General features: G+C 28.4%; 1 protein-coding gene across 1 annotated transcript; it reads left to right on the top strand.

Annotated features, from left to right (window-relative positions):
• The first annotated feature begins 120 nt into the window (after window positions 1-120).
• LOC123291365 (probable ATP-dependent RNA helicase DDX31) lies at window positions 121-27,644 on the top strand. Its single transcript, XM_044871625.1, has 10 exons — window positions 121-362; window positions 940-1,617; window positions 1,678-1,851; window positions 1,911-2,131; window positions 2,197-2,971; window positions 5,811-6,001; window positions 6,081-6,229; window positions 12,945-13,113; window positions 26,836-26,990; window positions 27,507-27,644. The coding sequence occupies exons 1-9, from the start codon at window positions 294-296 to the stop codon at window positions 26,975-26,977; spliced, it is 2,568 nt and encodes an 855-aa protein (XP_044727560.1). The 5' UTR covers window positions 121-293; the 3' UTR covers window positions 26,978-26,990; window positions 27,507-27,644.

Raw genomic sequence — 27,644 nt, 5'->3', positions numbered from 1 at the left:
TGGTCCGGTCTAAGGGTTAAAGTTATAAAATTATTAGCTTAGTTTTGTTAAAAATTTTATTTCAAATATAACCGTTCTAGACTAATTTTAAATCTCAAACATATAAATTTATTTCGTGCATGAGTAGTAAAGGCTATGTTCTACGTATGACGTACTGACTGAACAGATTGACAACGCGCACATGTAGTGTATTATAACCTAAAAATGTTATATTAATTGTAAAATATAAATCTTTTTGTTCATTTTAAAATAATAATAATTGTTTATATGTGCGTATTTATCACTATTTTAACATGACTACCGAAGATATAAGTTTGAGTTTGAATATAACGTCTAAACCTGCACCAACTAAAAACAAGAAGGTAAATAAGTAATCTAAATATTTATGAAGCATGGAGTTTTTTTTTAAACCAGATTTTTTGTATTTCGATGTTTTGTTAGTATTATTGACTTTTTATTAATTAAATTCTTGTAATTGGCCAATTCCAAATACTTTAAAATGAAATCATTTTTGAGAATAATCAGCTGTTTTGGTTCTATCTTTTTCTAACCTGCTCTATTTTAAATATTGGATATACAAAACTACTCTAGATCGCTTTATTTATGGATAGTATATATTTATGTAATACTGGCTGCCTCTTTAATAGAACTTTAAAATAAGATAACTTAAACTACGTAATATTAATATTTTTTTGGAAAGCTATCCATTATCATGCTAAATATTCGGGATCCATGATTTCATAAACAAAAATTATTCTTAAACTTGTAAAAATTACTATTATCTTGGGCGAGTAAAATGAACGTAGAAAAGGATGATATCTTTATTTCGATAATTTCGGATTTCATATGTAACCTATTATAAATTTAAATAGAGCCAACTTAGAAAAGTATTCTAAATTTTAGCATGCAGCTTATAAAACGACTTCTGTATTTGTTTAGGCCCAGAAAAAGAAAAAACCATTTAATATAAAAAGACAACCGAAGGTTAAGGAAGATCTTTTACAACGAACATTATTAGCACGTGAAAAACTTGATCACGCCAATAAAACAGCCGTTGGTAATGTAAATAAACCATCAAATGAGAATAAATTACCAACTTTAATACCCACAAGGAGAGATCTTGAAAAATACATTAATCAAACAATTGGTGAATCAAAGTCGAAAAATGTCGGGAAAATTAAAAATAAAGTTAGTTCGGATACACTTCAAAAATCAGATGATTCAGAAGGCGGCAAGCAGTTCTCAAAGAAGCAAAAACGTTCAGCTGATCTAGACACAGATGTTCAATCGTCTAAGAGACAAAAGTTTGACAATCAAGATTTTGATACTGCCCATGAAGTTAAAGACAATAAATATAAAAAGAACTTTAATAAAAAAGCAAGTAACACCCAATCAGGAAAAACGTCTTCACTATTCGGAAACAATCCAGAAATACCTAAAATTGGACAACGTCTTGTTAAACCAATTAAAGAAGAAATATTTTCTGGTAGTAAGTTTAGTGATTTGCCGATTCATCCGCATTCAATAAAAAATCTTGCCGATGTTCTGAATATTACCGAATTAACCAGCATTCAAAAGAAGGCTTTTCCTTCCTTACTCGAAGGATTTGATGCTCTGGTAAGAAAAACGAGTATTAATTAAGCAAATATTGATTGTAAAAAGTAATTAATTTTTCAGATACGATCTCAAACTGGGTCGGGAAAAACTTTGACCTATGCATTACCTATTATTGAGAAGTTACAAGCTGTTCGTCCAAAATTAAATCGTTCTGATGGTATTCGAGCGTTAATAATTGTTCCAACTAGAGAATTAGCTTTGCAGACTTACGAATTACTTATAAAATTAGTTAAAGTATGTTAACAAATTTAATGTTTTAAAATAAGAAGTTTTAATAATTTTACTGTTTTTAGCCTTTTACTTGGATAGTCCCAGGTTATCTGGTGGGCGGTGAAAAACGCAAAGCTGAGAAAGCCAGACTTCGAAAAGGTATAACAGTTCTTATTGGTACGCCAGGCCGATTAATCGATCATGTACAAAATACAAATTCTGTTAAATTGGATAAAGTGAAATTTCTGGTACTTGACGAAGCCGATCGTATGTTGGATATGGGATATGAAAAAGACGTTAAGAGGTAAGGAATCATTGATTCTTTATTACTCATTCTTTTGCACTTAACAAGTTTGTTTTGATTTTCAGTTTATTAGAAGCTTTGGAATCACATAGAAATCCGTCAACATACGACCCAATTGCATTATTAAAAAATTCAGTTAAAAAGTTTAAAGATAGTGACGATGATGAACAAATAGAAGCTTCGGAAGAAATCAACAAAGAAATTACAGAAGATGAAAAATCAAATTCCATATCTGTGGAAGAATTAAATAAAAGACGTTTGCAAACCGTTTTATTATCAGCAACCTTATCGCCTAAAGTTCAAAAATTAGCCGGCTTGACATTAACTGATCCAAAAAATATTGATGTAAGTGCTGAGAATTTCGATCAACAATTGACAAGTGCACAAATACCCATTAAAGAAGGCGATTTGACTACTGGGCTGGATTTAGAACAGTTTGTGATTCCCGATAGCGTGACACAAAGCTATGTTGTAATTCCACCCAAATTACGTTTGGTCACATTATCAAGCTTCATTATTGGTAAAGCAAATAAAAATTGTAAAATATTAATATTTATGGCGACCCAGGATATGATCGATTTTCACACGGAATTATTAAGTGCGATTTTGGTTCGCGGTGAAAATGATAAAGATATTGATATTGATAGTGATGCTGAAGTAGAAACTGAAGACAGTGAAATAAAAGATAGTGATTCTGGTAGTGAAAGTGATAATGAAAATACTTCCTCGTGTTTAGTGAATGTGCAATTTTTCAAATTACATGGCTCGATGAATCAAAAAGAACGTACGGATGTATTTAAAACGTTTCGATCAGTGAAAACTGGCGTTCTTTTCTGCACGGTTAGTACTAAAGTTAATTTTTTTTTTATATTTATTTCTCCTAACATAATTCAAAAACTTGTTTAGATTTTTTTTCCAAATTATTTGTTCTCTTAATTTTAAGATACCTTTGAATGCATTTATAGAACAATTTATGTTTCTAGTTGACTGTTTTTTTGATTCCAGCTTTTAGGTTATTGAAAAATTTAAATGTTTAACAACAAACTGAACTTTTTTTATGTAAAATTTGTTAAATAGTTTTTAGCACAAAATTATCTTGTTAAATTAGTTTTATCAAATTTTAAAAAAATTTTTGTTTTTTTTTTAAAGTTCAAATGCAAGGGGATTTAATTAACAATCATAATTATGGCGAAGACGTACATCTGTATAACAATCTATGTCTATAAAATGACCTGTAAAAAGGTTCCAATTAAAATCGGTAGATAGTCTTCCTTAGCAGGATTGTCGAATAAGAATAACATATTCATAATATTATTTTATACGGCACGAACTACTCATTCGATAGAAATGACATTTATTTAAGAGCTAGTAAACTCCGATAAAATACATTTTGACAGGAAACAGCTGTTTGACTTTAACTTCAATAAATGCCATAAAAATGTTATTTTCTTGGTAAAAAGCACAATTTAATTCGACAACAACATGTGTTTGATTAACAATATTAGCTCTTATTGTGTCAGTATAGCGCTGAGATCATAACTATAATGATTTTGATGGATTAGTTGAGTAGTATAAATTAAATCGAACAAGTGAAAACAAACAATGACTGAGTTAACTGTTGAAATACCATGCAGAGACAGTGTTGATTACACTATCACATTACACATACATGCATGTCACACATACATAACTGATATTCCCATTATTACATACTATACAATTTACGCTTAATTTGCGCCCTCACGGGTAAACAGTGATATTTACGAAAAAAATGTTACGAAAAAAAGTTGTTTATTTTTTGATAAGGAAGATTTTTTACATTTCAACTTTTGTTCTATCTCTAACGGTTTAAAAGATGGGTCCTACGGACCCATAGGTCAAGACCCAATTGACCTATGTTGCTCATTTACGAACTCGACCTCACTTTTTACGTCCTGAGCTGTAAAAATTTCAGCTTAATATCTTTTTTCGTTTTTGAGTTATTGTGTTGGCAGACAGACGGACAGAAACTGAAAATGGACTAATTAGGTGATTTTATAAACACCTATACCAAAATTTTGTTCATAGCATCAATATTTTTAAGCGTTACAAACTTGGGACTAAACTTAGTATACCTTGCATATTACATATATGCATGGTATAAAAAGTTAACATTTAAAATTTAAGTTAGTGTGTAACTTTAATGCATATTAGGGACACGCGATAATTATCTCAAAAAAGGGAAATTTTCCCCAACGTAGGACGGCTGGCATCTCTACCCATACCATATAAGCCAAGTCCAGAGAGGTAGGGGAGAATCTGGTGCAGTGTATTTAAGTGTAATTTTTTTTGTTATACCCTTTTTAATAGGTACAAAGTAAAGGTAACAAGATTTTTTCCTTTATACTTGAATATAAATAAAAATTGTAATTAACAATGATACACATAAAAGACCTTAATTTTAACTAATAATTGTAATTTAAGAAATGATATTATTACAATATTTTTTTTTAAATAAAATTAATTTTATTTCTATAAAACACTTTAAATTAAATGAATGGTACCTGAACTGAATGTATCTCATCATATCGTGTGCATTTGCACCCTGCAGTGTATAGAATGCAACTGCCTTTTTGTTCACAAAATTAACGTTATTTGAAATTTATATAAAAAAGAAATAAAAATTATATTCTTTAAAAAAAAATAATAATGCCACTAGTGTAGAATTATGCTCTTTATTTTTTTGATTTGATTTTTATTTCATTTCAAATCGCTTTTAATAGCCGAATTAAATTTTTTATTTGTTGTATAATAGTCTAGACAGAATTTAATTCGAAATGCTATTGTAAGTAGATCTTTTTTGTAATTGTATAAAGGGATTCATCATTTAATAGCCAATTTTATTCTGTGTTTTGGGTAAATTAAAAAAAAAAAATTTTCCAAATTAAAAAAATGACTTTTCATTCCAATAAGCAATTCCAAAAGTAAATATCCAGGATGAAAATCAGGAAAATCTAAAAATTATCCAAAATCTTGAAAATTTTGATTTTTGAGTTTTTATTATCTCAAAAGTAAATCAAAAACAAACTTGATAAAATCACGAACAAACTTTGTATGATGATATTTCCGATTTTATCGACGCTTGGATTTAATCGGTACGACATTGTGGTATCTGTTTTAGTAGTTCTCGAAATAGTTGAAAGTCCCTACAAAATATGAGGCTTCACATAGCGATATATCATAAAAAACGTCAAATTAACTCAATTGTTCTATTTTCTGTAAAAAAATGGTAATTTTTACAACTTTTCACTTAAATTTTGATAACAATCATACATAAGGTTGTTTTGACTCAAAATATACAAATATAAGATTAATTTTAAGACCGTGAATGGATGAAACCTGAAATTTTTTAGGAACTATTTTTTAACTTTTTTCTCGATATCTAAATCGACATGTATTCACTCAAAATAATTATCATATCAGGTCAAGAGTTATTAAGGGTGGATACTTTTGAAATGAACACACTGTATAGTTAGTGTATTATCAGGAGGATAATTTATAAAAATATAATGGTAAACTTTTCTTACATAATTGACGGGAATTTTTCTTAAAATTAGCCTCTAAATTTTTTAATTTTTAATCTCAAAACCCCAAACGGATTCGACTATTACTTATGAATGTTTTATATTTATCATTACAGGATGTAGCTGCAAGAGGTTTAGATTTACCACTAGTAGATTGTGTAGTACAATATACTGGCCCTACAACGGCTGCCGATTATGTGCATCGTGTAGGACGTACTGCTCGAGCAGGTGCTAAAGGTGAAGCAATCATATTTCTTTCACCAACTGAATTGGAATTTGTGCGTTTATTAGAAAGTCGAAGGATACGGTTAGTATATTAATAACATCATTTATTTTTATTCTTCATGACACCATTTGCTCTTAATGATCATAATTTATTTTTGTAGATTTAAACAAACAAAAATGGATTTATCAAATTTATCGGTGGCATTAGATAACGTATCCTCATCATCAGAAGAAGCGGCAACTGTATTACAGCAAAGATTTGAAAATGCTGTATTAGAAAGTAAACAATTGAAAGATATGGCTTATAAAGGTAGGTGTTTAAAATATAACATTATTCATAATAATATTTTATTTTTATAATAAGTAGTTTTTAATTTGATGACAGTGACACCATTTTATTTTTTTTTTAATTTTGCAATCTTTGAATATAGTTTTTTTTTTTTAATGGATCCGAAAGGTATTAATTTATTAAGTTTTATATTGATGCATTTTGATGATAAAGGAATTTTTATAAAAGTAAGCTTTTTTGCCATTTGAACTTGCGGACTAAGATTTATACTTTTGAAGCTATTGAAATATAACTGAAACTGGAGCAAACAAGGCCATTAGCTAAATTCGATCAGCAAAGTTCTTTCGATATATTCTTCGATTTGCTTAATGGGTTTTATCACTAGCCTTTCCAAATTTAATTTTATGCTTTAAACGGGTACGATTGAAATGTTCCCTTGTAGCACAGTTCCAGAGATATAGAATTTAGTATATTTCTTACCTAAATAATAAAAATCTTATGAGTTCGGTATACATTTAATGCATCATGATGTGAAAATCCCAGTATCTATCTAAAAGTTTTACTCCTTAATTATATATCCGTACCAAAAATTGAATTTTATTGGTTTAGCTCTGCCTTGAATAATTCTAAATTGGGATTTGTAGTGCCATCTACATCGAACTTTAATCGTAAATATTGTTTAGATTTGGAGAGTCGTTTATAAATTAACAGAACAAGTAAAATATTGTACGTATAATTCACGAAAAGGTACGTGAATTTTCTGTTGCGGAAAATAAAAATTCAAGGTTCGGCCATTCAACCGGGGACAGTCGGTCTAAATAGAGAGACAAACAAGCAAAAAAAAAATTTTTTTTTGCAATGGCAGATACGTTGCTTATATTTTGTCAGAATATTAAAAACAGTTTGCCAAAACATCAGCCAGTAATCCGGGGATATCTGCGATCAAAGCCACCACCCCAGTGAAAGAGTTGATAGGATAAAAACAAAGAGCTGATACGTGGCTGATGTTTTTACATTACGTTCAAAACAACAATTTGAAAGTTTTTCTTAAAGCCTAGTGCGAATCCTAAACCGGAGCAGGTGGCTAATGTTTTGTGAGAATTTTAGAAGTAATAACAAAAACAGTATGCCAAATCATCAGCATTTGGGGGATATTTGATTTTTTTATATCATGTTTGTCTCTCTACTGAGACTTGTTGTCCTCGGTTACCTGTCTGATGTTCCAGTATTTGTTTGAGTAACATTGAATTTTTATTTTCCGCAACAAAAAATTCACGTACCTGCTCGCAAGTAAAAGTTGCACGTCTCTCCTTGGCCATAATTTTTGTGTTTAGTTTTTGGTGGCAATATTCAAAGTATTGAATTATAATAACATAATAAAGTATTTATTATATATTCAACAAAAATTTACAGAAAGAATTCATACTCTAAATAAATTGTTATGAACTCTCCACACAACCAAAAATAATAATAATTTTTCAACATGAATTAAAATAATGTTTGTGAGTGGACAGTAAAACTCTATTAATAGCTGTGTTGTGGACATAGACATGTTAACATAGAAAACCACTTGGAGCTGTCACTATAACCCAACATTTACACACATAACCTATGTATGTATGTATGTATGTATGTATGTATGTATATGCGTGTCATTTCAATTCATTCATTCATACATTTAATCACCATAATGTTTTCTCCATCTCCCTTCTTAATTTCATCTCTCCTTTCTTGTATACGAATATTCTCAATCAAAAAAATTGATCAAAATCCAATGAAGTTGTTTCTTGGCTGTTCTGTAAGCAACGAACTCTAAAAAGCGTATATGCTGTGCGAAATTTTATTTTTCAAGACTGTTTTGGAACTATAACGAAAAATAGATTAAAAATTTGTAGAGAGCTTCTTGAAAAAATATGAAAAATTAAATTAAATTTTTGAATTATTCAACTGGAAAACACAAGAAGTAATATAGTTCATTTAAGGACCAGGTGTAGCAGTTTTCGAAATATTCTCCGAAAATTTTCAAAATATAGGTCTTTATATATATTAGACGTCATATAAACTTTATTTTTAACCTCCGAAAAAGGGGTGTTATAAGTTTGACTGCTATATGTGTGTGTGTGTCTGTCTGCCTGTCTGTTTGAGGCATCGTAGCGCCTAAACGGATGAACTGATTTTGATTTTTTTTCGTTTGAAAGGTAATTTAGTGGAGAGTGTTCTTAGCTATGTTTCAAGTGCGAGTTTAGGGTTCCGTACCTATAAAAAAAATGTCGTTTTTTTTTTAAATTTGGTAAATTTCACTTGAGGTATCTTTTGGATCAAAATTACCCTATATACCGAGTTTGGTCAAACTCCGAAACGAACAAGTATGTATTTTTATTTTTATTTTACAAAAGTGGTTTTGATCAAACTCCGAAACAAAAAAATAATATTTGTGTTTTTTTTCCAAAGATATGGTACCCTTAAGAAAATTCCAAAAAAAAAAAAAAAAATAGAAAAGAAACGATCGATTCATTTAACGATCTGATACACAGTGTCTGAGATATTGTCAAAAAACCTAAGTAGAGCGATTTCTCAAATGAATTAGGCAATATAAGCTATTAATCTGACAGTTAAATAAAAATGATTTTCGTAACCTTTGGATCTAAATTGCCCTAGAAACACCTATACAAATTTTTTTTGGATATTTTGAAATTTTCTTAGTTGTAAAAGTGAAATCATACAAAATAGGGTGGTAAGGATTATCGAGCTGGGCCAGAATTATTGTTGGAAATCGTTCTAATAATTTGATTTACTAAGGACTTTTATCATTTGTACTAAACCTCTACGATTCATTTTTTTATCATTTCGAATGTACATATATATAGTAAGAGAGTAAGTGGTATAGTGTCCATCAGTTACGCCTCGTTGCTTCAAACGATTAACCGCACATATATATAAAATGATCGATGAAAATGTTCCAACAAAAAATGTACTTATTATTATTATAATCATCTTATCGGTCAAAAAATAAATAATTTTTTTTTTCGAAATTTAATTTATAGTTAATTCATTTATGTAATAATTTTTTGCACAATAATAATTACCGTTCATTTTTTTTGTTCGTTTTTCAAAATTAATGTATTCAAGAATTTAATGACACGTTTTTATTTTGTTTAAAAAATAATTTTTATACCATGTATATATGAAATATATCATAGTATATTAAGTTTAGTCCCAAGTTTGTAACGCTTAAAAATATTGATGCTACGAAAAAAAATTTGGTATAGATGTTCATAGAATCATCTAATTAGTCCATTTTCCGTTGTCCGTCTGTCCGATCGTCTGTGAACACGATAGCTCAAAAACGAAAACAGATATCAAGCTGAAATTTTTACAGCGAAATTTTTATTGAAATTTTCTCAGGACGTAAAAAGTGAGGTCGAGTTCGTAAATGAGCAACATAGGTCAATTTTTGTAAACCGTTAGAGATAGAACAAAAGTTTATATGTAAAAAATTTTCCTCATAAAAAAATATACAACTATTGTTTGAAACATTTTTTTTTTGTAAACATCACTCACGAGGGCACACATTAGATGCAAATTTTATAGTATGTATTAATATGGGATTATCAGTTATGTATGTGTGACATCTATAGGTATATGTGTAATGTGATAAAGTAATCAACACTGTGTTTACATGGTATTTCAACAATTATCTTAGTCAATTGTTTGTTTCACTTGTTTTCATACTGTAGTCGGTGTTAGGAGGGGTATTGTATTCTATATTTCAGTAATTATGTTGCGTTATGTGTTAAATATTTTTTAAGAGACATTAAAGATGGTTAAATTTGTAAAATTAAAAAAAATGTATAACAAGACCGAAAAAGATTGCGACCACCGTAAAGAGGTTGTAAGCTACAGCCTCTGCATAATTATTAATCTCGTAGATGCATGATAAAACCGTGAAAACACAAAGAAAAACGGGAATTTTCTTTGTGTTGAACACTGCCCAGTGTATTAACTGTTACAGTTTGTAAATTCCTGTTTTTCTTTACATTTTTGCGATTTAATCGTGTATGTACGTGATTAATAATTATGCAGAGTTTATAGAGCAACGAAGAAAGTGTTTTTTTAAGTAGGGTGGTTCATTATCGGTCGCGCACGGCTTTTCCGAAGCACCTATTTCTCCATTTTCTCACCATTTTCTCAAATTGTGCGGAGACTTTATATTTTGCGACGAAAAATTTGTACAAAAAAGTACCATTAAAAGCTACAATTTGATCCTGGAAATAATTTTTTAAAAGTCATGCAAGCCGAGAAAAAAAGTAGCGCAAAGCTCTATTTTTTCGTTATAAAATTGTCTTTTCTAGTAAAGTTTCCATTGGATTTGATTACAGCTACACTCTTATTTTTTTGTTTTTTAGCGCTGCAGCCCTCTATTTTTTGTTCTTTGTTTTTGTTTTTTTAATTAAAATGCTTGCTTATACCTTTTTTTTAAAACCCGTTTTTTGCATCTTTTCGATTTTTTTTAATTAACTCCTTAAAATCCGATTTTTTTCAAAGTAATTTTACTCAATAACTACTATTTTTCTCCTAATTATGGCGTTGCGAATCGGGTGGTTTTTTTAGTGTAAAAATGCTGAGCTTGTACTATAAACTAATCCGGACAACCTGAAAAGCCATTAAACGTATTGAATAAAAAAGAATATAAATTTAAGATTTTGAATGACTATATAAAATTCTTTGAACTACGAAAATATACAGAAATCTATTGAAACCAATAGAAAGAAAATAAAAATTTTCATTAATCATTATTCAAAAATCACATTCATCACAAGAAAAACGACGATTATAATACATATTTTACATAACAGCTCTGTAAAATCACATTTAGAGAAAAATTTGTTCTCTAAACTGCTTTTAAAAAAGAACTTATTTTTCCAATAATTTTCACATGTCAAAAGAACAAAATGAAAAATAACAAGCATAAAAGTAAAAATTTCAGTGTATAGAAGTTTAAGATAGTTAAGTTATACGCCGTTATGTGTATGTTACCGAGTGTTTGTAAGAATCGTTAGTTTATAATAAATGTAGTCAGATTGTAAACTGTCGATAGATTGTGAACAAACTATAAGATTTAGAATCCAATAAGTTTATTTTCGTTAGATTATAAATTACCAATGGTCAACTTTAAATTTATAATCTAAAGTTTAGAAGCCGTCAGTTTATATTCAAAATGCAAGCTAAGGTCCAATCACTGCACGGTCTTATATATGCAGTGTGTCGCCATTAAGATGAAGACACCCTTATATTTGCATTATTTATATGAATATACAAGGCGATATGCCACATTTTTTAAGATACTTAAACGAAATTTGAACTTTAAACTCAGCCTACTACAAATTGACAAATAGGGCTGATTCTTAATATTTTGCCTAGCTACAAAGATGGTTAGAGATATCGAAAAAAATTATTAGAAAAAGTGGCTTAGAATATTTTTTTATACCCATCCATACACCAATTTTCATCACAAAATTCGCATTTTTAATTTTGGAATATAAAAATTGGACAAATTGATAATTTAATAATGTATCTATTCAAATATTTCAATAAACTTGTAATAATTTTGAGTCTATAAAATAATAAAAAATGCAAATTTACCATGAAAATCGGTAAATGGTTATAAAAAAATATTCTAAGCAACTTTTTTTTCGATATCTCTAACCAACTCTGACGCTAGGCAAAATGTTAGGATCTGCTCTATTTGTCAATTTGTAGTAAGCTGAGTTAAAGTTAATATAGTTCATAACAAAAATATGAGGGTGTCTTTATCTTAAATGCAAACACTGTATAGACAGCACAAAAAATAAAAAAAAGACTATAAACATATATTCTATCACCTATTCTGTTTCACTTATTAAACAAAATAAATTATTGTTGTATCAATTGCCCTTTCTGATTTAGTCTTCAATTATTTTTTCCTTATGTGCACTATAGTAGTTTTGTAAGTCTATGATAGATTGATTGTTGTTTATGAATGTAATTATCGTTATTTATCATTTCACTTCCCTGTTCAACTCCAGGCTTCACTCATTCTTAGGAATTTTGAAAAAATTATGTTAAATTAATTTATAATTATTGTTTTTATTATATATTTTCCACACACTAAAACTAAATAACGTCTACAAGATCAGTTTGTTAATTCAATCAATCAGTGTGCACTTAACAATTTTTAATGCGTTAAATTACAATTTGACTGGTAAACATTGCTAGTTTTTACTCTAACGTAAACATCACTTATTTATCATAAGAATGGTTGGGAAACCTTTCAGATGTGCAAAAATTAAATTTTTTCATAAAAAATGTATGCTTTATGTATTTTTATACCTCATATATATGAAATACAGTGGGCCCCCGATAATCCGGCAATTGTTTTGCAGGGCAGTACTGCCTAAGACCTCCTATAGTCCGGAATTGTATATGGTATATTCTGAATTCATCATGAGTTCTCCGTGAGGGTCCAAACTACAGCAAAACTTAAGTTTCCATTTTCTTTAAACCTATAAATGATAGGAAAATGGTTCTTTAAATTCGTTTAAAGCATGTAGATTTCAAAAAAACGAATTTAAAACATTAGTAATAAAATTTTCGAAATTTCCAACACTGATTTTCAACATTCTATGTAGGTTGGTTAGTTGATTAATTTCATCCATATAAAAAATAAGTCTAAATCAATTTTTTCCTTTTTTTACAGCCTATTCTTCGTGGGTGCGTTTCTATGCTTGTTATCCAAAAGATATGCGTAAGTGTTTTTCAATGAAAGATGTTCATTTAGGGCATTACGCAAAAAGTTTTGCACTACGTGATCCACCTAGTGCTATTGGAGGTGTTGGACATCGATTTGCAAATAAAAATAATCAAAGGTAAGCTTTCAATACTCATTATAGATTTAATAGAATAATTAAGAATAGTTTTCATTGGTGTCGAAGATTTTTCTTGGCAAAAAATGATTTTTCTTAATTTTATCTCAAGGGAAGTAAGATGAATGGAACGCCTGTTCTTTGTGACCTTTGAAAAACCAAATAACTACGAACTGAGAGTTGAAGACGATTGTGAAAATTTCTCGAAATAGTGATTGGCATCAAAACCAAAATTAGACTAATTTGAACATCATTATCTTAAGTCTTTAGATTTTTACATACTGTAATAAACTGCCTTTGTGTTGCATATTTGGTGTAGTACTTTGATCTTTCTCTTACACATATGCAAAACTCTTGAAATAGTCTTGGTTTTGGCCTTGGTCTTCCTCATCATTTATTGAGAATTGCAGTGGCATATTTTTAAACGATTTGTAATTTAATTTGAATTAATTGTTTATCTTTTTTTAAATTTCCCACAAGAGATAAAGCATATTTGTAAAGTTGAAGTTAAAGGGGTAAAGTATAATGTTTTGCATTTCTCCAAAATTTTAAAGAAAAATATAGATCGAAAAAAACTGAAATAATACTAATTAAGGGCGTTCCCAAAAATCAAATTTTCTTAAGATCCTTTTTAAATCGTGTATTTGCATAGTCATTAATTAATTAATCCTTTATAAGCAGGTAAATTTGTTTATACCCTTTACGATGTTAAGTTTATAAATTTGAGCTGTTAAAGTTTGCATTTTTAACATAAAAATCCTATATTTAAGTGCTTTATTATGTAACTAGGCTAATTTTCTTAAGGTTAATTTGGAAAATTAATTAAATTATAATAAGCGGATATTCTCTAAATTTTTAGGCATCAGTATTTCAAAAATTACGGTATATATTCCTCAAAATTTGAAACGTAACGTCAACTCATTCATATTCATTTGTATTACTAATAATTTAATATTGCCCATTGTTTATTTAAGTCTTAACTCGTAACAATCATAATACAAATTTATATAGATGAAATTTATTATTAACTTTTGAAATGCCATTAATAATTTATAATTTTTTTGTCATTATTATTAGGTTATATCAGAAATATTCTGTGTATTTGTTGGTACACTTCAATTTACAAATTTTGAATTCAATTGAAATAATTTAGATACACTTATGGTCTCTTGCCTTTGTTCATTAATGTCCTTCAAAGGATTATTTAAAAAACTAACAAACGCTACCTGATAGGATAAATACATTTTTTCGTTAGTACACTTCTAAAAACTTTCGCCCCATCAATTAAGATTTGATTTTCGATTATCATCTCTTGTAATTATCTTCATATTTTTTGTGCCAATGTGCTTGTTATAGCTCACTTATCCCCCTTCCATAACACTCGAAATAGAGATTAAATGCAAAATAGTAATAATTCGTTAAGTATATCAGAACAGATGGCCATGAATTGTTTTTTTGAAAAACAATGAATGAAAAAAACAAAATATCTCATTTGTCTAGCTTTTAAAGAAGAAAAGGGTGGTTTTAGAGTTGTTTTTCACAATTTTTGGGGGTTGTGAGGTGAATTATAAAATTTTTCGAACTACATCTGTTTTTTTTTACTTTATTTCGGAATGATTGGTGGAAATCCATCTTTTCTAACATGTATAGAACTGAAAACCTAATTTTTGGGTGTTCCCCTAATTTTCCGCGGAGTTGCAATAAAAAAGTTGCAGTTTTCCGATTATTATCTAAAATTTCAAGAAATTCTGCATCGAATGCCGAAAACCACACTTTTCCAGCACGTCTAGAAGTGCCTTAGAATTGTATTTTAGACTTAGATCACAAACATGACACACAGTGCCCTTCAAACTTTTGTAGACTGTGAATAGTTTTTTGAATTGTACGTAGTTTTTACAAAAGTTTTCTAGGTGAATTTCAATATTGTATATAAGCAAGAATTGAAATAATTTGTAAAAATTGATTAATATTTTTTATTCAACAACTCAATTCGGTGAAACTAAGCAGCTGGGATGTTGTAGGTGTTAATCATAAAGGCTGCACTAATTTGAACGGTCCCTGTTGTTTACTCTTTTGTTGGTTTGCCTGCATTCAATTTTTTTGATCGGGTTTGTAAATAATATATAAGAACAATAAATAGGCATTAATAGTGTTCCATAGTATAAAGTATTAAAGATATATAAATTTAATATTGTTTTTTGTATTAAATATGTATTATATAGGGAAATAATAAATATTATATTATATGTGTATGTATGAAGTATAAAGGCGGTTTATAGTTTGTCATGGTTTAATGTGATAATGACTAGCTAACATTAATCAATCTACCACTTCTGACAGTTATTTTCTTTCTATAATATAAACTACTTATCATATGAAATACATGTATATATACTGTTTATTAATGTTACTCTTGATACTTACAAAGTTGGCAATATTGAAATGTATCACTGTATTGAGAAATAGATTTTATAATTTATTTTATCAAAAAACTTTTGTGATACGAAAAGCAGCTACATAAATTATTTTATCATATATCCAGGTGACATGACCAGTTGGTTGTCTCAAGGTAGACATTAATATATTTAGCGGTTTTAAAAGAGGGCTTAGTTTATTGTAGATCGTTGAATTTCTCGATTAGAATTATTTTGGATTAGTAAGAAAAAAATTGACTTAAATCTCACTGCAAGATCTTTTATAAATCTTATATTTTGGATAAATTTTACTGAATTGATCGCATCGCAAAATTTTGCTTAGGTGGACTGCTTTAGTGGCCGAAACTCTAGAGCGGGATCTACCCTTTTTCCATTGATCCGTCCCTTACAAAAATTTATCTGTATTCTTACCCGTTTTTTAGTCAACAAATACATCATCACTATTTTACACCTTTTAACATTAATTTATCCACCATCTACCCTTTTTTATCAACTCTTTTACTAAACATTTTTTTCGCTGAACCCACGTGACCCACAATTACGCGGTGTCTGTATGCTTGTAGAATGATCTTATTTTCATTGATCTTTTATTCTTATTTTCGATTTCGTAGATACTTTTCTATTTGCAGCGACTCTCTCATTCTTAATTTCGCTACCGTAGACCCCTTCGCCTATGTGGACCACTATTGGAATGACTGATGCAAAAAAATACTATTATTAGAGTGCTAAAACTCTAAATTTGCTGTGTTACTCAGAATAAAAGAATAGTTTTGGCGCAAATTGCAAATCTTTATTTATTTCAGCCAACCAGATATTTAAGGTCAAATTTGAATAGACCCATTTTCAAAATTCATAATTCTCATTAGCAAAATTCCAAAGAATTCTGGAATATATAAAAAATTCGTGGCGCAGGAGCAGCCATAGCTAAGCGAATTATCTCAGAGATTGAAAAAATAAAACACATTTTTCTTAAATTTTAGTTTTCCAAAAATTTTTATTTCGAAAACTGAGCGCCTAGAGAAAAAATCAAAAGAGTAATTTTTTGCTTAAAACTGATCAGAAAATACAAAAATATTTTTTATTTTGAAAAATTCAAAATTTTGTACTTTGCGCTAGCAAATTTATGAATGCATAAATGTGTTTACTATACTTTTTATATCGTTTTTGCATTAAAAAATAAACTTATGAGCACAGGGTGAACGTTAGGGATAAAAATCCGCAGTCCTGTGCTAACCCGACCTCAATAATGGCTAAAGGCATGGACAATCCGTGGTTCAATGAGTAATCGCTATCACAGTGTTAACCAAATAGCCAAAAAATCAATAATTCGAACCCATTAAAGGCATCACTAAATCGTGGATCAGTGATTGAACGCAATCACAGTGTTAATCAAAAAGCCAAAAAATCAATAATTCGACCCCATTTAAGGCATGACTAAATCGTGGATCAGTGATTGAACGCAATCACAGTGTTAATCATAAAGCCAAAAAACCCACGGACCCGTACACAAAGTTAATGCAAAGGCATATAGTTATTATATTCGATTGTTATACGACTAGGACATTTAATTTGAAGATAATTTGTTTTGGGAATATTTTGTTGAGGATATATTTTATCAAGGGATATTTTACCCGGGAATATTTTGTCCTGGGTATTTTTTGTAAATAAGAAATTTTTTCCGGGAAAATTTTGTTGGGGATATTAACGCTCGTTAATGTAACCGTTTCATTTAGTGTTAGGAGTAGAAAAAGATACTCTTATAACATTTTAATGCAATTATAGGGCAAAAAATGGTAATTTGTGTTTTTCTGAAAATTACTTAAAAAATGGTTATTAAAAAAGCCCAAGATCTGTGCTAGCTCGACCCTTTTAAAGGCATGGTCAACCCGTATTCGTACCGTTATACTTATTTTTATGTAGAACAACCCCGTACATATTTAACACAGAATGCGTTAAATGAAATTTATATAAAATATTGTTGCGTATACATCTATTCAACATCTTTTATTGCTTTGCTTCTGATATTACTCATACTACATACCATACAAGAGACATCCACGAAATGGATTGTAGATGGATAAATTATGATTGCTACCATCGTCTACCTAAACAATGAAAGAAAACAATGTAAAAAAACAACGAAGTTATGGAAAAAACAACAAAATGAAAAGAAACCCCCTCTGGGTTTATTTACCGACTGATTGACTTTAATTCATTCAGAAATTAAAAAATATTTGTAAGACGGTGAAATGAAATTAAGAAGCGTTATTACTTTTTAAATGTAAGTAATGATTAATTACTTCTGTATGTGGACTACAATGTAATATGTAATTGTAAGTCAGGGTTAGTAAGTCATAGTTTTACAATACAGGATTTTAAAAATCCTGCGAAATGGAGATAATCCTCTAAAAAATGAGGATGCGAAATATTTTAAGTAATTATCAAATAACTTTTAGCTTTCCTCATACAGATTAAAATTTCTTTCTTTGAGATTTTCAATCTTCTAACAATATATATTAAAAATTTTATGTAAGTTTGACTCAAAAATCAGATTTCCTTGTTTTTGGAATATCCAAGGTAATAAGGATCAAAAAATCTAAACATCTAGTTCATTTGACGATTAAGTTTCATTTTTTATTAAAAGTATTTTCGAAATTTCAAATTTTATCTCAAGGGAAGTGAGATGAATGGAACGCCTGTTCTTTGTGAGCTTTGAAAAACCAAATAACTACGAACTGAGAGTTGAAGACGATTGTGAAAATTTCTCGAAATAGTGATTGGCATCAAAACCAAAATTAGACTAATTTGAACATCATTATCTTAAGTCTTTAGATTTTTACATACTGTAATAAACTGCCTTTGTGTTGCATATTTGGTGTAGTACTTTGATCTTTCTCTTACACATATGCAAAACTCTTGAAATAGTCTTGGTTTTGGACTTGGTCTTCCTCATCATTTATTGAGAATTGCAGTGGCATATTTTTAAACGATTTGTAATTTAATTTGAATTAATTGTTTATCTTTTTTTAAATTTCCCACAAGAGATAAAGCATATTTGTAAAGTTGAAGTTAAAAAGGTAAAGTATAATGTTTTGCATTTCTCCAAAATTTTAAAGAGTATTTTAAAAATGTAAATGTAAAAGTATTTTCGAAATTTCGCCGAAATAAAACCTTTTCGTACTGATTTTTGTATTTTTTTGTATAAAATAGGGTATTCTACTATATTTGAAAAAGTACTTCAAAATGTTGATTTTGTTAAAGCCACCAAAAATTTATTTCGGAAAAATACATTCGCCTTCTTGCCAAAAACTTAAATTAAATTTGAAACCTTTCTTAAACTGTCAAAAACGCGGGCATCCAATTTGGTGACGTAATATCGGTGTCATTATATGAAATAACACAGCCCGCGTTTTAGGTCACGTGATATACAGTTTAAAAAATACGAATTTTAATTTTAATATTTCAAAAGAAAAATGTGCTTTTATGACTTTAAATCAGAATATTTAAGTATATTTTTCATAAATTTTAACTTTTTTCAAATTTCATAATTTATTTTTGACTAACGATATTACCCTATTACCTTATAGACCAATTTTTATCAAAATCAGGCGAAAAAATTTCGTTTTTTTATAATTAAAAATTTAAAACAAATCAGGTTATTTTGTTGCCTATTAAAAATTTTTCTGGAATTATTTTGATCCAGAAAATGTAAAAATGGGGTACATTTGACAATTGGTCGTAAAATTCTGAGATTTTGCTCAAAATCGAAAAATGAATCATATTTCCGTCTTTATTACAAGTAAATTAATAGTCCAATATTATCAGACAACAGTTGCTAAAAAAACGGTCAAGAAAAGTTCGTATTGACCTCTTCTTAAAAAATTCCTGGATCCGCGGTAATAATATTTCTATCTATTACTTAAAATAGTTCTTAATTATTTATTGGTGATAATTACCAGTCATTAGTTGGTCATTACTACTGAAAGCAATTTAATTAAACGATAAATAATTTCAACTTTATCGTTTGAAATTTTTTATTTTGTATTATTTATTATTTATATACCTAATATGTTAGAGATCTGGAACCATTTCGTAATTTAGGAAGAATTACAATAAACTACGCAATATCTCCCAGTAAAAAGGAATGAGGATTGAGATTAAGAATTTTAGGATTGTATAGCTGAGATAGTTTTAATTCGCGTTAGTAAATTTTGGTCTTGTTTACTGGATTTATAATATAGAAAATTTTGCTTGTATGAAAACGATTAAAATTTGTCTCTGCAAATTGAATTCATTTTATACTATACTATATATTTGGAAATCAACTCTTTTATTTTAAAATCAAATAACTACCGTTTTAAAGTCAGTTTATAAAAATTATTAATAATATCTTTAAAATGAAATTGAAAGAAATAATTTGTTTATTGTTATATTTGAAAATTTTAATTTTTAATATATATTTAATAAGGCATTTGTTGAAAAGAAAGTGTGAATTATTTTAATTTTTGGAGGTGTTCAAGCATAAGGAAGGTCCAGATTTATTGTTGAACGACCAAACTGACCTAATTTCATCTTCTTTATTTCAGCTATTGAAATAAAGATGAAATCAGTTTTTTTAATTTTCCACATACGACTTACATGTACATACCATGTATTTAATTTAATTTAATTTTATTTTTATTAATCTGACAATATTTATAATAGCTATTTTTAACAAATTACACCTGACTTATTTACAAATTTTGAAACAAAAATAAGTTTATTAATATTAAATAAATAAAATCTTGACCTTCATAATAAAAAAGATATATTTTAGCAAAAATAGAATATATTTCAACAAAATAGTGAACAGGTTTTTAACTTGTTTTATCACTTGTTCATTACGTCACAAGCAAAAATAGTATATAAACCGTGTAAAAATTTTTAACTTGATTGATATGTTCTGAAGATGATCCAAGTGATCGAATGTATACACAACAATTTAATTTTTCTTTGAAAAATTTTTTTAAAAAAAGTGGATTATGCAAATAAATTTATATATACAAATATTACATTTGTTGTTTTATTCAAATAACTACCGTTTTAAAGTCAGTTTATAAAAATTATTAATAATATCTTTAAAATGAAATTGAAAGAAATAATTTGTTTATTGTTATATTTGAAAATTTTAATTTTTAATATATATTTAATAAGGCATTTGTTGAAAAGAAAGTGTGAATTATTTTAATTTTTGCTAACAAGACTTTTTAAATATGAAACTCAATTATCAATGATTGTTCTTATTAGACCGGGAGCTCAATTTGATTCATAAAAAATGTATACACAAATAAAATTTCGGAATAGCAGCCAAACTCGTAAAATAATGATTTTAGAAAAAAAAGTTGCATACAATAGTTTTAGATCTAACGAAATTATATAAACTTTGTCTGTAATGATCGCTCAATACCCACTCAACGGAACTTTTTATACCATGTATAAAATATGTAATATATATCAAGGTATACTAAGTTTAGTCCCAAGTTTGTAACGCTTAAAAATATTGATGCTACGAAATAATTTTGGTATAGGTGTTCATAAAATCATCTTGTTAGTCCATTTTCGGTTGCCTGTCTGTCCGCCTGTCCGTCTGACAATACGATAACTCAAAAACGAAAAGAGATATCAAGCTGAAATTTTGACAGCGTGCTAAGTGAGGAACATAGGTCAAGATCTTCTTGGCTACCCATCTTGTAAACCGTTAGAGATAGAACCAAAGTTTAAATTTAAAAAATATTTCTTATAAAAAAATAAACAACTTTTGTTTGAAACATTTTTTCGTAAACATCACTGTTTATCCGTGAGGGAGCAAATTAGGTGCAAATTGTATAGTATGTATGGTATGGGAATATCAGTTATGAATGTGTGGCTATGTAAGAGTGGATATCTTCCTTTATTTACATGACGTCAAAAAACAAACAATTGCGCCATAAACACTATATATACATGGTATTTCAACAATTAACTCAGTCAATTGTTTGTTTTCACTTGTTTATATCTAACACTTATGTTTAAAAATGCTATAAAATCTTTTGTTTCATTTCAATATCCACATGAAAATTGTTAATTATTATTAAACACATTTTAAAAACACATAATGTATTTTTAAACACAAATAAATATTTACTTAAATGACTTAAAAAATATTTATAAAAAAAGAAACAAAAACGTATATAGTACCTAAGTATAAAATTCAGAATGAATAGTTGTGTCGGCACAGTACAGAGGCGTTGCTAATGTTAAATTAGATACTATATACTAGCCATATTATATTCTATATTATATTGATGTATAAAAATATTATACATATAATAATGATTATAAATTTGAACCATTTACTTTAAAATTATCCATGAAAAATCAACTTAACGTACTTTATTACATAAATCATGTATATTTTGGAAATGTACAATAATACTACACCACACAAATATAAGAAAAAAAGAATGAACATTTTACAGAAGCAATCAATAATAAAATAGAAATTTTGTGTTAAATACTTTAAGTAAATATAATTAACCAAAAATATAAATCTTAAACATTTATGGTATATCAACGATCATAAAAATATTTTTAACACTGAATGTATTGTTAATTTATTGGGGAAGTCAATATGGCCGATACAAGCTAAATTCAAATTTGTACAAGTGAAAAAAAACAATTGTCTTCAAATTTAATTTAATTTATCAGTTACAGTTCGTATTAGTTCAGTAGATCATTTATTGTCTTCATTTTCCAATCAAGCATTATTTTTTTAATGATTTAATAGTATTTATACTTTTTTGAATGGTTAGTTAGCATAGACTAAAAACAAATACAGGAATATTTAGTTGCATATATTATCGCAAGATTAAACTTTCCATCAGATTGTAAGCAAACTAAAGATTTTAAATTTATCTTTTCAAAAAGGCCCAAAAATCATCCCAATTCATAGTAACTTGTCTTGTATTAACTGAACCCATATTAATTCAATCCAACACAATAAATTGGGCTTGAGTTAGTGCAGGTTAGGGTAGATTTGGTATCTCGTTTACAATCTGACGGAATTCCGGTGACACATATAGTGTGGGTCATTTTAACCTATGCATCTGAATATTTCGCCCGAGGCACCATCTATTTAAAAATGACCTCAACAAAAATTTTAGAGTTTGATAGATAGCTTTAATAGCTTATTTAGATTCTAAAGGGTAAGAGATAAACTAACATTTTGATTTTGAAGTTGGACTTCATACAAAAACTAAAAATGTTTAAAACATTTTTTCGAAAATCGTTAGCTTCCGGAGGAAATGCGACATAAAAATATGTCATTATTGCATTTAATCCAAAGAAAATACGCTTATCGATAATTGTCCGTCAAAGTCAGTAAAAGTCAAAGTCATGGACACAAGCGAATGTCCACTGTTGGCCTTGACAACTTTTGACTAGAGAATTTTTCTGTTGTAAGTGTGTTTTCTTTCGGCAATAATGACATATTTTTAAGTCGCATTTCCTCCGAAACTGACGATTTTCGAAAAAATGGTTTATGTGAAAAATGTTAGATTTTTATGAGGATTTAGGGTTATTCTATCTCTTACCGTTTAGGATCTGAATTGGCTATTAAAGAAACCCGAAAAAGTAGGTCAAATTTGATGTCAGAACATGATCTGTATAAAAATAAACTTTTGAGAATCTATTTGAATCTTTGCTTAGACAGAATTAGTGTAAACTATTAAGGAATTTTTAATATCTGTTCAACGTCTACTGAAATCTATAACCTGTTAAGGAGTTGGATTTGTACACGAGTACTTATTGCATGCCAAAATGATTTTGCCAACAAGGATGATCAAGATTAGTCTTGACCTCGCAAATATTACATTTTCGGTAATTAGACAAAGACTGAAACTAACAATAATACTAATATTCTTGATTCAGTTTCGTAAGTTTTGCGAGATTAACCTATTCTAAAGTTTCGTTTCTGCCATAGTATTGTAGTAGTTTTTCCCATCGTTTTAAATGTTACTAAATTTAATATACCCGCCATATCTTGTATATATGCAGAGTACAAAAAAAAAAAGAGAATGACAATAATTGAACTTGTAAAAACTATTAACTAATTACAATGATGAAAATAAACTTAATTTCCATTTTTTACTAGACAATGAATTAAATAAATTTATTTTTAAATGGAGGGTAATCAATGTAATCATTTGTTTATTTCGCTTAGTATAAGGTGTATTGGTACAATGTTATGAAATATTGAAAATTTCTAATCAGAATGGAATAATAATTATTTCAACGAATTTTTTTGAATCTGTAATAGATTGTAGTGTATGTTACAACTAAAGAGCTGATTCAACAATGAAATTGCCCATTTGACGATGATTTTTTTGGTGATATCTGAAAAACTACTAACCCTATTGTTAAATGAACCCCATTTTTATGCTTTTTGGATCGAAATTACCCTTTTTCAAACTTCGAAATAAAATATTTTGTTCATTGGGCAATTGGACGTTTAGTTTCTCAGACGTCGTCTTAAATCTTAAAAGACTATATCTCGGAGTTTTTTCAATCAATATCTCATAAACTTGTCGTTTAGTCTCAAACCAGATTTTCGTGTTTATTGAAGTTTATAAAAGCAAAAAAAAAAAAAAATAAAAAAAATAAGAGCATGTAAAACGTGCAAAATAAGTAATTACTCCAAAATTCTCATAAAAAAGTTCATATTGCAATACGCTAGTCAAATTCTACGTGAAAATTGAAAAACGCAACCGTTTTGCAACCAAAAAAAAGTTGTGCTCCAAAATTTTGGTCGTAATTTCACACTCCGCTAAATGGTTCAATAAACATACTAAAAAAGCAGCTTTACGCCGCCTTTACTAGTTTTCGAAGCATTTTTTGAATACCATTTTTTTTTTGTTGTTAAAAATTTTTATAAGGCTCACTAGTTGAAGGTATCTACAAATTTTTATATCTCTATCTTTTATATTTTTAGAGAAAATAGACACCAAAATTTTGCCCTAATTTTTCCTCTCCCGAGAAAACAATAATGTTTACAAAAAATTGTTTCTAACAAAGGTTGTTTATTTTTTTATAAGGAACATTTTTTATATTTAAACTTTTGTTCTATTTCTAACTATTTAATATAAGCAAAACTGAAAATTTTTACATTTCTGAATACCATGTAAATTTTTCAAGCATCATAAACATTTCTAAAACTATTAAGACATACGGAACTGTGGGTTGGGTTCAATTGCTTCAGATTTAATATACTTTCAAAATGATAGTAGCAACATAATGTCAAAAGTCTCATAGTTTTTGAATTAAACTACAAAAACTGAAAAAAGTCGCAGAACCTATTTTTTGCTTGCCAAACGTAATTTCACATTCCCCTAAGGGTTGAAATAACATACCATAAAAGCAGTTTCACTTCGCATTTTGCGATTTTAGTTGTAAGATTTTACCACGCTAATATGAGATTCTAAGCAAAATGAAAATTCATTGGAAAAAAATAATAATATGAACGATAGATGGATGGACAGACATTTGAATAGATAAAAATATATTTTGAATGAATAAAACACAACAAATTGAATAAACAAACAACAGTTAGTTATAATAAAAAAAATTAAATAATCATCATAGGTAAATGTTTTTGTTCATAATCACTCATCTGATGCAAATTGCATTTCAAAATAAATATCAAGTTGATTAATTGAAGAGAAAATTTTTGTTCTATTCTGTTCATTGAAAAATATACAAAATTGTAAAAACTGGACAAAATGATACATCATTATAGAATAATAGCCGCTACCCGCCCTCATTACTAGGCAATACCAACTTTAAAAACAAACACCACCACATAATACCGTTCACATCCCTTCGACCTCTTTAGGTCAATAACACCACATGTATCTTCATCTCTCGGACAATAATGTGGCGTTTGACATGCGGCTTCGTTTTCAAAGAATGTTTTTTTCAGAATAGCCCATGACAACAATAAAAAAAAAATCATCACGTAATATCCTTCACACTGCTATGTTTTACTTTGCTCCAGCTACACTTATCACTAGTTTTTCCTCCTTCCCTTGTACTATGTAATTTCATCGAAATCGGCCCAGTAGTTTTTGTATACAAACAAACACAGAAACAGGCACACAGACAACAGATTCCTAATCGTTTCAAGTTTTTACTACAAGGTGATTCTGAACGAGCGAATCTAGAAAAAATAGTGATATAAATGATAAAAATCATTCTTAATTATTTTCCTCCTAACCGACTAGGACTTATGAATTGATGTCACCATAAATTTGATTAATATAGTCAGTCGCCTAAAGGAATACATAAAATAGCCAATTTTAGGAAGCCCTCAATAGCAGCTCCGATTTTGATGATTTTTTTTAATGTTTCGTTTTGTATATTATTTAAAATCAGAAACCTTTCAGAAAAATCGGAAATGGGAAATAATCTGGGGGTGGAAAAGGCAATCTCCCGACTGATTTATCGACACCCAGCTTAAATCGCTAATGATAGACGTTTGAAATTTCGATATGATTTCGATATAAAATAGAGATAATTTGATTTAAATATTATCTTCTATAAATATATAGGAGACTTTCTATAGATATAGATAGATAGATAGATAGATAGTCACTCATCACGATATCTCTGGAACTATAAGACCTAGAGACTTGAAATTTGGGAGGAATATTCCTTTTGCCAAGTAGAGGTCAGCTAAGAACGGATTTTACGAAATTCAACCCACAAGGGGGGTTGCGGGGGTGTTCATGAATAAAAAATTCATATTCTTCAATTATGGCTTTTAATAGTTCAAAACTTGGTCAGAATGTTTTAAATTACATTTAGAAATTTTTTTAACCTTCGGAGGGTAGAAAGGTGTAGCGAGAAAGTGGGAAGGAAATATCGAATATTTACAAATATACCTAAGTGGGGTATCAAATAAAAGAGCATGACGTGTACATTACAAAAATGTTATCCAATGCAAGGAAATGTGGAGGGAGGGGTGCAAGTGGGGATGTTGCCCAGCAAAGCGGGCGGGTAACAGCTAGTTTCTAATATTTGTATTAGGATTTTCATCCAACCAAAATTTTTTGATAAATAATTATAATAAAAAATGTTGTTATAAATAAATTATTGCTTATCGAAAATTTGAATAAAATAAATTTGTTTTGGAACTTTTTATCTGTGTAAAAATAATTTTTGAGTAAAATTTTAATCGAAATATGATGTATGAATTTTGTTTTTTGTATTTTTGCAGTAAGAAGTTTTCTGCTCGAAAAGGAGGACCTAACGCAAGAAACAATCAACGAGATGGCAATAAACAGCAGGGTCGCACACAACGACTGATCGTATCAGAATTTGAAAGTGGATTGCCATCAAAGAAGAAGAAACATAAGTAAAAATAATACAGAGGTAAATTTCGAGTTTGTAAAATTTTAAAATAGCAATATTTATAATATTAATTAATTATGAATAAAATGTTCGCTTTCGAAATTCTAAAAAAGTCGGATTATGGTAAATGGCTCGCGGTTAATTTTTTTTTTTTAATTTGGGAAATGTTGATTCTTGTAGAATTGAACAAAAGTATCCAAGGCCGCAAACTTCGGCTCATACGGAAAATAGTTTGAGCTTTTTGCATATTTTAAATTTATTTATTTGGAAATTTTTTATTTTAGTTGAAAGGTTAAAAATATTATAATAAAAAAATCAAAAAAGTATTTACTACCGAGTAAAAATTTAAAATTTTACTACCGAGTAAAATTTCCTATAAGTTATTTGATTCACTCACAGATGGCGAGACTATAGTTCGCAATACACATAAGTTATTAGTTATTTAATAAATAAGTTATTTTTTACAGAAAATTATTTTTCTTTACAAATTCTATTTTACATATTAATAAATTTGAAATGGCATTTTATCATTTCTAGATTTAAAACAAAAGTTAAGAAAATGTGCAGAAAGAGGAGTGTCAAATTGGATCATTTCACGAAAAATTTGAATTATCATCCACTTTTGTCTTAGATTTGTAACATCCATTTTGATTGATGGTCCAACCCTGTTAAAAG

This window comes from Chrysoperla carnea, chromosome 2 (genome assembly GCF_905475395.1).
Source record: "Chrysoperla carnea chromosome 2, inChrCarn1.1, whole genome shotgun sequence".
In the NCBI taxonomy this organism is placed as follows: domain Eukaryota; kingdom Metazoa; phylum Arthropoda; class Insecta; order Neuroptera; family Chrysopidae; genus Chrysoperla; species Chrysoperla carnea.
The sequence above is the reverse complement of the archived record's forward strand: the minus strand, read 5'-3'. Positions and strand labels throughout refer to the sequence as shown.